Consider the following 14,312-nt stretch of genomic DNA (forward strand, 5'->3'; position numbering starts at 1 on the left):
CTGCCTAATGCTAGTTATATGAGCTTGTTTGCGTACTTGGATGGTTATATGAGCTTGCTTGCAACATATTTCATTCTTGCATACTTTGATTTCAGATGCGATTATTCTTTGATGGTTTGTTTAATTTTTTGCTGGTTATATGAGCCTGAAAAGTATGGTTACTTGTTTGGTTTGTTTTATTTTTTGTTTCAGGTGCGATCATTCTTTGATGGCTTGCTTAGCCTTGGTTTGTTGTGGGTTTTAATTCCAATCTGAGCTTGTGAGCTTGCTTGCTTGTTGTGGGTTTGAATGAGTATGCTTACCCCAATTGAATACAATTGTGTTTGTTTTTTGTGGGAGGTAAGCTCACCAAAGGTTCTTATATTCACCAATTATTATTTTGGTAATCCTAAAACTTGTTTGTTACAACTATGGATTTTAAATTCTAAAATTTGTAATGCTACAATTTGAGTTTGAAACAAACAAGAACTTACAAATTATAGCATTCCAAATCCTAAAATATTGATGAAACAAACAAAGTTTTAAAAATCCCGAACCATGTTAAAAAACTTATAGATTTCAAATCCCATGATGAAATTCATATCCTAAAATTATAGGATTTGAAACAAACACACCTAAACGCATAAAACTCATATATATTATCCCCTTAGCTCTTCATCATTGTGAACAATGAAACCCTTGCATTGCAAATTTTCATAATCTCTCCTCATTTACTCCGCCCTACTACTCTTCCTTCCCTCCATCTCTCCCATTCGGAAACCTTGTCACCCGCAAGAAGCGAAAAGACCTCCATCCTCGTCACCCGCAAGAAGCGAAAAAGACCTCCATCGGTAATGTTGTGCCTTCAGCATTGGTGGATAAACAACTGAAGCGCACATTTAGGAGTGGAGCCTGGAGAGGAGAGGACGATGGTGTTGGCATTGCTGGAGAATGCCATGTTGCGTCGACACAAGTTTAGAAACCTTATCACCCGCAAGAAGCGAAAAGACCTCCATCCTCGTCACCCGCAAGAAGCGAAAAAGACCTCCATCGGTAATGTTGTGCCTTCAGCATTGGTGGATAAACAACTAAAGCGCACATTTAGGAGTGGGGCCTGGAGAGGATAGGACGATGGTGTTGGCATTGCTGGAGAATGCCATGTTGCGTCGACACAAGTTTAGGGACGCAATTTAAGTTCGTGTGATGAGGCCGAGGGAGGAGGATGATGGCGACGAGGAGACCTCAAAAAAAGCCGGCGGACAAGAGGTTAATTCCTCTACATTTAGGTTTGACTAGTCATGATTAACGTGGTGTTTTATTAGAGATCTTTAGGATGATGCATTGACGGTTTATGAATTTAGCATGTATCCTTTAGGTCTGCTTATGTCGGATAAAAAATGTCTTCAGTTTTGTTTCTCCTCTATACATCTATCTATTATTTTAAGAAAAATAGTAAGCAAGCAAAAAAAAGCCTAGAATAGGGTTTTGTTTAGACTTTGTCTTTGAATCCCCGTCGATTCCATGAAACGAATGCAGGAGCGGGTAAAAAGGCTGATGATATACACTAGAAGAAGTGACACATGCATATTCTTCTTCTATAAACTATATGTTATCAATTCTTTTCCTGAAGGCATGTTCCAGAAACAGGCAAAATAAAAACATGTACATCAGCATGTCTCATCACATCTCTGGATAACTAACCTTACATATGTTGAGCCACTTCGTGTCAAGTTACAATAAGAGATGCATTGCCTGGTTTAACCCTAGGCCTTCGTCCTCGCCTTGTTGTCCTTCCCCATCCTATTAAACTCCTTTCACCGATATCTACCTTATCGGTGATTGCAACATCAAGAATTTGAGGTCGACGTCTCCCTCTTCCCTGCCCTCTAGGCCCCCTTCGGCCTGTGCTTCGCCTTTTCAAGTTGCACTCCCAAGGCTCAACCATTGCTCTCATCAGACAATCGAATGCCTGAAGATCCTCGGTCACTTCATGCCTCGATAGCGTCTTTAAGCCTGGTAGTATATCCTTCTGAAAATCCTTCTTCTGCCTCCTCTTCCTTAACTGACCCCTGCGAGTCTTTGTTAGGATAAGAGAAGCGACACCTAGGTCATTCTCATTGTGTTGCTTTTCTTGTTCCTGTGGCGGAGGTAGATACTCTTCTGGCTTCATTTCTTCAAGCTTTAGAGTTGAGGACTCAAAAACATCCACCATTTTGTCGTCACCATCATCATAATCGTCATCACCAGCCTTCGCTTCCGTTGATGAAACTACATTAGCAAACCAATGCAATGGATCGCATGAAGCCGGGGCTAGTTGCTGAGTGAGACCCAAAGACATGACCACAAGATTCTCAGCTGCCAAATTGGCAGGAGTTTCAGAAAAGGGTATCAGGACTTCCAGATCGATGTCATGAACACTCTTTTCAATGCTATTAGGAACCACATCTTCAGTTGAAGTAGTGTTCAGATCAATGCTGTTCTCTCCGATGCCCTTTCCTGTAACTGTGACCCCACCAGAAACTTCGGTTCTGATAGCATTCTCCTGAAGCTCATTAATGACAACATAGCCAAGATTTTTTTTAGTACTAACACTCTGTGAAGTTCTCTGTCTTAGCTTCCTCTTTTCTTTGACCTTCAAAGATGATGGAAAACTCTCTGGTGACTGATTTAGGCTCTTTGAGAGGCTGAACGCCGCACGAGAATTAGTACAAGAAGGTTTAACCTTAAGCCCAGAGACTCCTGATGATGATTCCTCAAGCTTCCCATCTTCTCTAGCATCATTTGACAGAGATCGACTAAAGCTCAGATTGGTTTGCAAATTGGGAAATTTCTGGGATGCACAAGCTTTTGACTTCTCATGGACTGGGCTATCACTATTATGTTTAAACTGTGGTGAAGAACTAGAATCCGACGAAAGATCGTGGTGAAAACCATATTCACTGGGGGATAACTCTATTTCACCTCCCAGTTGTGACTTTAAATCTCTATCAGGTTGCAAACTGCTGCATATAGCGGTAGAGTTTTGAGTGAATTCTGTGTGTTTCCTCTTTTGATATTTCATCATCTCTGATGCAGGGAAGCAGGGAAGAGCTTGAACTGCAATGGGAACATGGGTTATATCTCTTCGAGGCTTTCTCTTAGCTTGAACCACTGGTGATGCACAGTTCATGCCCTCTGAGACAGGAATGACTGATAATGGACCAGGCACTTGGGAATCTGTAAGTACTGATGCTGAATCTTTTGAATTAGCATATAGTGAACCTTTTTGATAGGGTCCAGCACCAAGAGTTGGTTTCTCTTCAAACCATGTTTGTGTTGGTTTCTCTTCGAACCATGTTTGTGTTTGACTGTGTTCATGAAGACGAAAATTGTTCTCTCGCTTAACCTTTAGCTCAGATGATTCAGATAGCAATGGACACTTATCATTATTGATGAGACCCAGGGTGAATGAATTTGCTCTGTTTCGACTTGATCCTGCTAAAAAAAGAAAAATAGCCAAGAATGTGTAAACATGGAGGGGGAAAACAAGCAAAGGGAAAATGTAAGGAACTAAGTGTATGCTAATGTCAGGTGTTGTTGGTAAGAATAGTTGTGATTTAAACTCCACAAGCAGCAACCAGAGTCTAGCAACTAGAGAAATGGATAGCTCAGTTAATTGTGTCAATCTCTGAAGCAAACCACCTGCCAATGTTCATGAAAGTAAAAAACAATCGTCAAAAACTGACTCAACTTACAAATTCTAAAAGGCGTGTGTTTGTGCATGAATGCACTTGCACACATGCACACAGCGTGCACATGTTGTGCGCTTGTGTGTGCACATTGGCCAATAAATGTGTACATGCAAAAACTTTAGTGTTGTACATCCAACTGTCAATCACCCCATTCATCTTGATCTCAAATATTTGATGCCCAATAATCAAATGTAAAATATTTAAGATTTCTTGTCTATCATTTAATGCTTTCTTCCAATCTTCTGATCTCCTTCCTGAGTCTGAAGTTACGTGAAACATAACTCAAACACAACTAGGTACAGATTTATAACTTGTGAAGTTGACCATAGTTGTTTATTGCCTTAATTTTGTAGGTTCTTCTATTAACACAGAGACAGAAAGGAGTTGACGGAAAGGGGAAGAAGACAATACACCTCCTTTTGTTAGTGTCATTGTTAGTGTCGTTACTGGCAACCGAGCAATACGAAAGGGCACACATAACTAGTGTCAATAATATCATAATGTCAGCAGCACTATCCAGACTTCAATTGCATAGAATACTGTTTCCTCTAATTTTTTGCTCAGGTATCTTGATTTTGCTTTTGTTGGATCTTTGTATCTTCTCGTCTCTCTCTCTCTGCGCTACTCTCATCCTGCTAGTATATATATATATTATATAGAATATATATTAATATATATATATTATATATATATATATATATAATGTATTATTATATGATATATATATAGTATATATTTGAGATTAAATGGGTACCTTAGTGCATAGGATTGGAATTTCCTCACTTGACGCCTATGTGCACAATCCGCGCTCACCATCTCTATAAAACTAGAAGAGAGAGTGAGTGGTGGGGATTGTGCCTACTTAGATTTGTGTAACAAACAAACACATATGTACACACCACACACACACAGCACACTACACAGCACACACAATATATATAAGCAGAATATATATTTACTATATATATATTATGTTGTGGTGTGTGTGTGTGTGTGTGGTGGCATAACATATATATAATGTACATATAAATATATAAATAATATATATATGTACTATATGTACGTATGTGCCAGCATAGGAATCAAGGAGAAATCCCCTCTATGACAAGGATACCCCATGTATCTCATATATATATAAATATATAAAGATATATATATATATATCTATACATATATATATAATGTGTGGTGTGTGATGTGTGTGTGTTGTGTGCATACATATATATTATGCATATATATGTCACATATATATATATTTATATGACAAATATTAATAGATATAACATATAATATATATAGTATATAATATATAGTATATATATAAGGTGTGGTTAATAGGTATACGATAATACTGTACATATAAATAATAAGATAGTATAATATATATACTATAATATAATTTATATATTGTAGGTACACACACATATTTACATAATGTACGTATAACAGCCACACACCCACTTATATATATATATATATATATATATAGTATATATATACAGATATATAATATATAATCATATTTAAGAAGAACGAGAGAGAGAGAGATAGCTAGGTGGACAAGCTAAGTTTTTTTGTAGTAGTTAATATTTCTTCATAGGAATAATTTACCAATGTGTAACACAGACAGATATGTAGAATACCTAGAGAAGTACAGTTAATATTTCTTCATAGGAATGATTTACCAACATGTAACACAGTCAGAAATGTATAATATCTAGAAAGAAGAATTTCAAGTCAAGACTCCAGGGCATATCAATCAAATCTAAATTTGGTACTTAAGATCCTTGCTAGTAGTTTTGTTTGAACTAGCCACTCCAAACCACACACTAAAATGTAATCCTACTACCTCCAATGGCACACTATTTAAGTTTTTATTCAGACTAACTGTGCCAAAATGAACAAGATGGGGGAATCTTTATTTCAATATGGGATATTACATATTCAGCAATGAAAAGATGACAGTAACGCTGTCATCATTGATGGGAAGGCCTAAGCAAATTAAGTGTAACGTTCGTGGGTTTTCAGTCCACCACTGGATTTGGAAATATGCTATAGAACTTGCAGTCCCTAGCCCAATCAACCTTACTCCATAAAACATGTCCAAGTATGTCGATGACGTGGACTTATCTTTCTTCCTTCTAAAGTGATCAACATTACTAATACAATTTAATAAGCATATAAACAAGGGAGAGTAAATGAAGTTTAACAATTAATGCACAAAATATAATCATAATTCATGGGATTATGCATGAAGATTTTTGCCACATGCCTCCATCGGCAAGACCTGGGCCCATGTGGCAAATGCAGACGGTAGCTGGTTCACAAAATTTGGAGTTAACCAAGTTCTTGTGATATTGTATGTGTTACCATATTATAAACAAAGTTACAACTAGCTATTTCTCTAGAGCAGATGGATAGATTCATACAGTAAGAAAATTCAAACCCAAAATACAATGTGCAATCTTGATGGTTATCTATTTACAAGGACTGCAAAATGATCTCCAGTAACTTCTAACTCACAGAGTGTTTTTTCTGGGGTTTTTTGGCACCTTCCATGTGATAGGTCTAAACGATTTAAATTCTTACTCAGGTTCATTTATTTTCTTATTCTTCACCAACACCTATTTACCAAAACTTCTATTACGAGATAGTCCGTAAAATAGTTCTTGTTTGAGTAATAATAAACTCTCATCTAGTACTAATAATTGTTTGAGATCATTTAGTACATGTGAAAACAAGTATACAAAGTGTACGAGGCGAAACGATATGAAAATCAGCACAAACACATCGTACCATCGATGGGTTCTAACCCATTGATGGGCAAAAGGTCATCAATGGTCTATAGGAACTGACTGCAGATTTTCAAAAACAAGAATTCAACTCATCGATGGATTACAAGAACCCAATGATGGTGCTCATGGACCCATCGATGGTTGTGAGCACCCATCGATGGTTAAGTTAGTTGATTGTAGAATTGGTGATTTAATCACAGTCGTTCGTCATTCCTTTTGATCTCCAACTTCCTCTATGATCGGGGTTTCCTGATTATTAGAAACTGTATAAGATTGAAAGACCTAGATTAAAGGAGAGATCTTGAAAAGAGAAATTCTAGGGTTTATTTAAAGAAGATTGAATTAGAGTTTTGAACCCTTGCAACCTCAACAAACTCTTCTTCATTGCGCTCATTATGTTTAGATCATCTCAGCGAGGAGAGTTATCCTTGATTTTATCATCCACACTGTTCTTCATCAAGTTACATTGGTCCAAAGATGGTTTGTTAATCAAAAAGAGCTATAAGATCTTTCTTATTTTATGTGCTTAAAATGGTTTGTTTTAAACTTATTTTTATAGCGTACTCAAGCCGGTGTTAACTGAGGTTTGTACTAGCTAAGGCTAAATGTTACTCATTGTGAAGAGCTGGGGTAGACGATTGGTTTCAGATAGATTCCAGGGTGCGGTCTTTGTAAACCTATTGAATCAAGTTGTTATTTAGGAGAACTCCTGGCATATGGTGAGGAAACACCTTCGTGAGAACAAAAAGTGAATTTAGGATTTTTATCCGAACCACTATAAAATCTTACGTGTCCTTGGTTGGTTGATTTCGGTTTTATTTTGTCCAATCTGCTGCTTATCTTGTATTGTTTAGCGAAAAACGATAGCAACCCTATTCATCCACTCTCTAGGCTTGCGGCTTGCATGTCAGATCCAACAACTTCATGAATCCCCACATAAGGCATTAAATTATTATGTTTTTTTAGGAAATTGGCCAATCACCGAAACGATATGTTAGATCTATGTTATAACATTATATATAAGAAACTTTACAGGATAAAGGAGGTGGCTAGCTCCCAGATAATCCATTCACCATAAAACAAATATAACTAAACATAATTAGATCTCTGACTTAGTATCTAATTGTTCTAAAATAATCTTACGGTTTTCGGTTTTGTTCATAGAGACGAACCCTAAATTAACAAAGTAATAAATAGTTATGAAGTCCAAAACTATGTCTTATGAAATCAAATTAGACATTTTATACCCAATAACTATCATAAAAATGGCTAGAGAGTCTTACCATCTATATAGCTGAATGGTGGCCACCCAGGTACAGATTCTTCCCTATCTGCATTGAAAGACTTTGAACAAGGCCCTTCATCTGTATGCTTGTCTGTAAATAAATCCCTTGACAGAAAACTTCTGTTAGATTTTGTTGGCAATTGATGACAACCAAGATTTCCACAGACGATGTTTGCATAATGAGAATGGTTAGAAACTGAGCCAGAGTCTCCTTCACAACTTAAGCCTCTTTTAGATTCAATCAGAAAATTCAAACTCTGAATGGACTGACCATTTGGCCGAATTGAATCTGAAAGCCCACCAGCTCCACTGCAATCATCTCCAGGTCCAAGAGTCAGTTTCACATCATTCTCATCCTCAATATTACATACTGTGCTTGAATTATCTCCAATTTTAAAGAATGGATTGACTATCTCTTCCTTTTCTATTCTACCAGAGTCTTCAATATCAATATATACATCGGCAGGAAGTTGAAGATCAATCATTTCTCTAGGAAGTCCCTTCAGCTTGGAGCCTGAAAATTCACCATCCTCTAAAGAAGCTCTATTTTGTGGAAATTGACTGAACCATATACGCTTTTCTTTTAAAAGGTCTAAGGACAGCTTAATATCCTCTTCCTCTGTAACAGTAGTCATATTGAAACCAGCCCTGCTATCTGTCAGGTAAGGCATCTGCCATTTCTTTTCAGTCTCAGATGCCATTGCCGATGAGAACAAATAAGACTGTGACATTCCACTTTGCACAGGAAGTTTGTATAACTCTTCCCTTCTAAGGTCACCCATCAAATCCTTTTGTATTCTATAAAGGCGATGGAGTTCACAGACCTGGGAGTGATGCAGTCATATTTAGTCAAATAGGCACTGGTAAAAAATAAACTAAAAGAAAATCAAGAAACCATAAATCACAAATAAAAGAAGGATAGGTTTCTAATAATAAAGAAAACTGTATACCAGGTACCAACTCTTGCTTTTGTCTAATATAAATACTTACTTGATAGTTATCACTATCTAAACCTGACATCTTTTTTTAGAACCAACCTTAAGGAAATTATGTATGATCAAAACTGATTATTATGAGCATCCTCTAAACCAATGCGACTTTACTGAGAATTTTAAAGACCCGCGATTTGAAGTGACAACATACAGCTAAATAAGCAAGAAAATACTGGAACCTAAAATCCCCTTAAGTTTCTCTTATGGGTCTGTCAAAATTGATTGATCTGTATTAAACTCTGAAGTGCAAAACAGCCAGATCTAATCAGGTTGAGACAACACCTGAACCTAACCAGACTAATATCTGACCAAACTCAATGTTCTCCATTATTAATTACAAAGCATATGATTGCATTCCCAAACTCTCTCTTAACCATACCTACACCATTTAACATAAAAAATATGCATTTATACCTGCTTCCTAAAGACAGCTTCCTGTTCGAGCATTGTCCTCTTTAACATCTCTTTATCATATCCTGAATCTGAATATTCATGAAGTGGCCCTGCCATGAAATTATTGTAAAGATGCTTCTCCAGTGCCCTGTCCTCATAATACGCAGACCAGCTACTACGTAGATCCTCATTCAGATCCCTCATTGAAGAATATCCTGGCAGGTAGCTTTCACACTGCATTTTAGTTCCCATTCCTGCAAAACTCCCAAAAGAAAACTTCAGATGAATTAATGTATAATTCTTATCACAAATGTATTTACAGATGATAACCAAGTAGTTACTAGGTATAATCAACCCCAGCAGATTTAACAACATTTAGGAAATTCATTAGTAACATTCGCATAAGAGAGAATATTCCACAAAAGTGGTCTCATCTTCCCGGAACAAGAAAAAGATACAAGCTGTAACGTTCCAACCTATTACCAAAATTAGAAATTAAAAGTAAAGAAGTCAAGATGGAGCAAAACTTAAATAATAATGTAGAACGGTACAAAATACAGTTTTTAGGTTTTCTTTCTTTTTTATTTTTGGTACAGGAAAATGAAATTGGTTGTGCCTGCCAGGCTCCTTTCACAAAGCCATTGACTGAATTAATATTTGATCAGAATACCATCTTGGCACTTTGAACACACTTAATGTTATACAACGGTGTGCTACTCTTGATACATTGCTCTCCTTTTCATGGATGAAAAGATATTTTGCTTTTAAACCCAATAAGAACCACATTAAAATCTCATAAGAATGGTAAATGAAGTAAAAATATGATAAACCTTGTTTGTTCTTTTGTGTTAATATTCCTTTTAACATGAGAACCAGTGCAAGTAACTCTTCTCAGTCCTAACAAGCCATTTAACTGTTACTTGAGAAAACTCAAGATTTCATACAGCCGAACATGTGCCACATACCCAGGTTAAATGAAGAAAATAAGTTTCAGCAGATCATAATTGTCTATAGAGCTGGAATAGATGATATCAGATTTGAAGATGTACAACCCAAATCATTAATAAAAAATGATAGAGAATACATGGTTCAGAACAATTCTCATACACACACATTGTGTTAGGTAAATATCTAGCAGGCTTCCAAAGATTTGACCATTTCCATTCACATAGGATAATATGGAGCTGTAAACTGCAATTAAAGGAATAGTTCTCAAATAGATGACGAACTATATACTCCTCTACATTTATGGTTTTGTAGGCCCATATCACGGTAGATGTCCGCTTAAATCCTCCACAATGACATATTGGGTAAAACTTCATTGCTCAACAAGGCAAGATAACCATACGTCCTTGTATTAAAATACAAAATGGTCTCATTTGAACTTTAAAGTTGTTCATTTACGCAAAGTTCATCGAAACTAAATAAACAGAAAGTAGACTTCCACTGTCTCAGAGTATGATGTTGGAGAAACCATGTCAACCAAGATTCAACTCAGTGGTATAACCACAGGATTCGATCATCAACACTTATCTAAAACATCCTAAAGTTTCTTGCAAGCTGACTTTCCGAGAATCACAGTAAAACTTGAGAATGAAATATGGCTACCTTTGCAAGAGCAGGAAGCTAGAAATTGGAAATTCTTTTTTGAACTACATGATAAATTCCTTACCAAATCTGTAAATGATTAGGGTATTAAATGTATATCCACTTCATGATCAGTAACCAAGAAGGCACTGCCGTGTTTTTTCTATGTAACATACAAAAAGGTACAGGATAGTAATTTTCCATGTGTATAAGTGAAAATGTAAGCTTATTTGATGAATGTGTCACTGCATAGAAGCAATGATTTTGTCATGAGAGTTGTGGGATATACCTTTTTCCTCCTAAAACTCTGCCACATGTTGATTGTTCTGTTTGCAGCAGGAGGCCTAGGATGTATTGAGAGGTGTTTCTTCTTTCCAACCATATAAAATGTTCCCCTTACCAAATTTAGACTTAGGTCTCTGATAGCATACTTATATCATCAACACAAATTGATTCAATGTCCCTGGAGACTGATAAAAATTCTAGACTCCAGGCCCCCACTCTATCATCCTTTACCATGAAGGAACTCAAAATACCAATACCAATCTAAACCTCATAGAACACAGGTTGTCTAAATAATTTCTTGGCAGTAAAACTAAGACTCATGAGAAATCACATAACATATCAATCCTTAAACCAGAAGAAGATGACATTTCCTCCAGAAAACAGAAAAAGGACAAGGCAACACATCTATCGTAAGATAACAAAGTTCGTAACTCTTCCGCACTTCAAAATTCTACAACCCATCTCTGCAGCTGCACCCTCCAGATTTGTATTTCAACTTAATCAAAATCGATGTCTTGCAAATACAAAGTTCAATGAATATTTCTCTTGAAATACCCATTAGACACAAAACTGTAGATACATGTTCCCTATTCCTAGGTGGACTTCGGGGCCAAACTTGTCATTGCCATCATCATCATCATCATCCAAAATGTATCTCATCCAAATAGGGATGATGGGATGATGATTAAGCACCAACACAAAATGGGAGAGACTACCACAAAGAATTCACCAGATTTTTATGAGTCGTCAATTTAAAATTACCCACCATGTGCTGATGTCAAATTCCTAGTCAAAGCAACTATAGCAAGAGACGGCATTTCACAAATGCTAAGAGACTGGTGGTGACAAAACTTTCCTTAATGACCATATAATTTAAACCCATGCATCTAGGGAGCCTCTAGATTTCCCATATAAAATTCTAGACAAAAAGGGAATATCATGAATAAAATCTCTGAAGGATTTCACTCATCTGTAGAAAAATACATGCACAAAAAAATGAACCATATATATACAGGTTTGACTAAGGAACCAACAATCTATCTGCAGAGACCAACAGTCTAACAAAAAAACCAAGTTGTGATACAGAATCTGGATAGTTAAGGTGCAGAATCAACAATAAAATCCAATATCAGGAGACATAAAAGCAAAGCATGCCTAATGTAAACAATGTTTCCACACCTATCTTCTAAAGGTATATCTGCAGAATGTACAGCTTACTAGATTGATATTCTGAAAAGGATAAGTGAGTGTAACAAAATAGTCAGGGTAAGGATTCAAAGATTAAAAGTTTCAACACACCATCTAATTCAGTTTCAAGATGAATATTGATGGCTTTGAAGGTAAAAGGGCATTTTCCACAGACCTTTGTGAGAATAGATAAAAGCATCAAGCTTGCTAGTTGTACTACGTCTAAAGTTCACCTTGACATGCCCTCCGTAACAAGCAAATAGCACCAATGGAAGGTGAGTTGATCCAATTGGCAATATTCACAGGCTAGTGGGCATGCATACTATTCCATGAAGCCGCCATGAGGTGTAACTAATATTACTGAGGTATTAAAACAAAATAATATTGGTCAACAATGAAGAAATGCCACTTCAAATGTGTAACTAAGTTATCCACGGAAACTATTAAAACTAAATGAAAAAGAGTTAGCAGCATCAACACAAAAATATCCAACTTTTCGTTTAAGCAGCGGTCAATATTACTTCTCAAAATAATTACCAGACTCAAGAATATGGTCGCAGAGCTGTCCCTCAGTCCGATCACCTTCCTAAAGTTGAACATAACCAGGACCGCCCTAGGCAAATCACCTAATGGTATCACATCCAAGTTATAGATATCATAAGTCACCCATTCCTCTTTAATCCACTACAAAGTGTCTTTCTGAAGTAATCACTTTTGGGCAGAATAATTGACCTTCAAGTTTCGTTTACAGAGCTCAAGCCCCACTTCTCATGCATTAGAAACACCAAGATAACTAAGGCACACCAAACATAAATCAAATTTACAGCACATTATCTTAAATTTGAACCCACGCGTTTCAGTTTCATATAGCTCAAACTCAAAATGGAAGAACACAGCCAGGGTTTCAAACTTCCTAAATTGCCACACACCTCATCACTTGGACCACAACCAACAAATTCCATTTCATTCAGATTTCCGATTCATAACCTTAGAATCCCCTAAACCCCAATTCAACACCACCATGCAAAGAACTGTCATATAAAAGATTATATAGCAAATTGCTTCAACTGATCAGCATAACGCAACTTCTTCACTCCGCAAATATTTTTCTTTTTTTACAAAAAAAAAAACCCAGCAAAGGAAACTGAAAACTAATGAGGAATTAAATGAGCACCCATCGCATCCCAAGACAAGTAGAGCAATATTAACGAGATGTTGAGAATAGGAATCACCTTTAGCTCAGGGGATTGACAGGAAGACCCTGAAAGAACCCAGGAGACCCACAAACACAAGGAAAAGACGAAGGATAAGTGAAGGAGAATAAAATAATACCGCAAGGCACGATAAAAATAGAATAAGAACAAGTAATGGGTTACTTCGACGTCTACCGCCGCTGGAACGAGAAGGGGCTGAAGATTTCCATCAGATCGGGAGACTTCGATCCGCTGCCGAGCCAACACGAGAGCAGAGGGAGAGAGAGAGGGGGGAGAAAATCTTTCACAGGGACAAAATGACGGGAAAATTTGTCAACATCAGGTCTTTACTTATTCTCTGCGCTTCCACACACACCCTCTCTTTCTCTCTCTCTCTCTCTCTCCCCTCTTTTTTCTTTTTTGTTTTTTCTTTGGGGATTTGTCAGAACTATGTAATCAATCATATGAAAATGCGTTGTATTTTCTTATTTGTTTTTCTTCTTTCTACCCCCGGATTTCTTTTTAAGATTTGGAGATCCTCACCGCCCACCGACCCCCGTTCCGAGGGGCAGCGGAGAAAGTGTCATGAGATTTACTCCGAAGACCGAAGGACAGTAACAGAAGTTAGAGATCCACCGAAATCTGAAACCAGCTTATTTTATATTCACTTATTATTATATATATGTGTACTTATTATCAGTAACAAAAAAAAAAGAGATAACTTCACAAAACCCCCTCAACTCTGGGTTTCGTGTGCGCTCAACCTCCAAACCTTTCCCAGCAAACCCCCAAACATCTGGTGTCTAGAGATGCCCGTCTGAACATTAAAAGATTCTCCCAGGGGACCCTGGTCGTGCTAACGGTCGTTATAGATACAAATATAT

General features: G+C 36.9%; 1 protein-coding gene across 3 annotated transcripts; it reads right to left on the reverse strand.

The window, feature by feature from the left end:
- LOC109819947 lies at positions 1,567-14,033 on the reverse strand. 3 transcript variants are annotated; one of them, XM_020385954.1, is made up of 5 exons: positions 13,624-14,033; positions 13,468-13,496; positions 9,197-9,429; positions 7,789-8,614; positions 1,567-3,456 (listed from the first exon to the last, which is right to left on the reverse strand). In XM_020385954.1, the coding sequence occupies exons 3-5, from the start codon at positions 9,425-9,427 to the stop codon at positions 1,706-1,708; spliced, it is 2,808 nt and encodes a 935-aa protein (XP_020241543.1). In that variant the 5' UTR covers positions 9,428-9,429; positions 13,468-13,496; positions 13,624-14,033; the 3' UTR covers positions 1,567-1,705. The 3 variants fall into 3 exon arrangements, with proteins under 3 accessions (XP_020241543.1, XP_020241544.1, XP_020241542.1); XM_020385955.1 differs by having other exon boundaries at positions 1,567-3,453; positions 13,612-14,032; XM_020385953.1 differs by having other exon boundaries at positions 13,612-14,032.

Source organism: Asparagus officinalis, chromosome 8, assembly GCF_001876935.1.
Source record: "Asparagus officinalis chromosome 8, Aspof.V1, whole genome shotgun sequence".
In the NCBI taxonomy this organism is placed as follows: Eukaryota; Viridiplantae; Streptophyta; class Magnoliopsida; order Asparagales; family Asparagaceae; genus Asparagus; species Asparagus officinalis.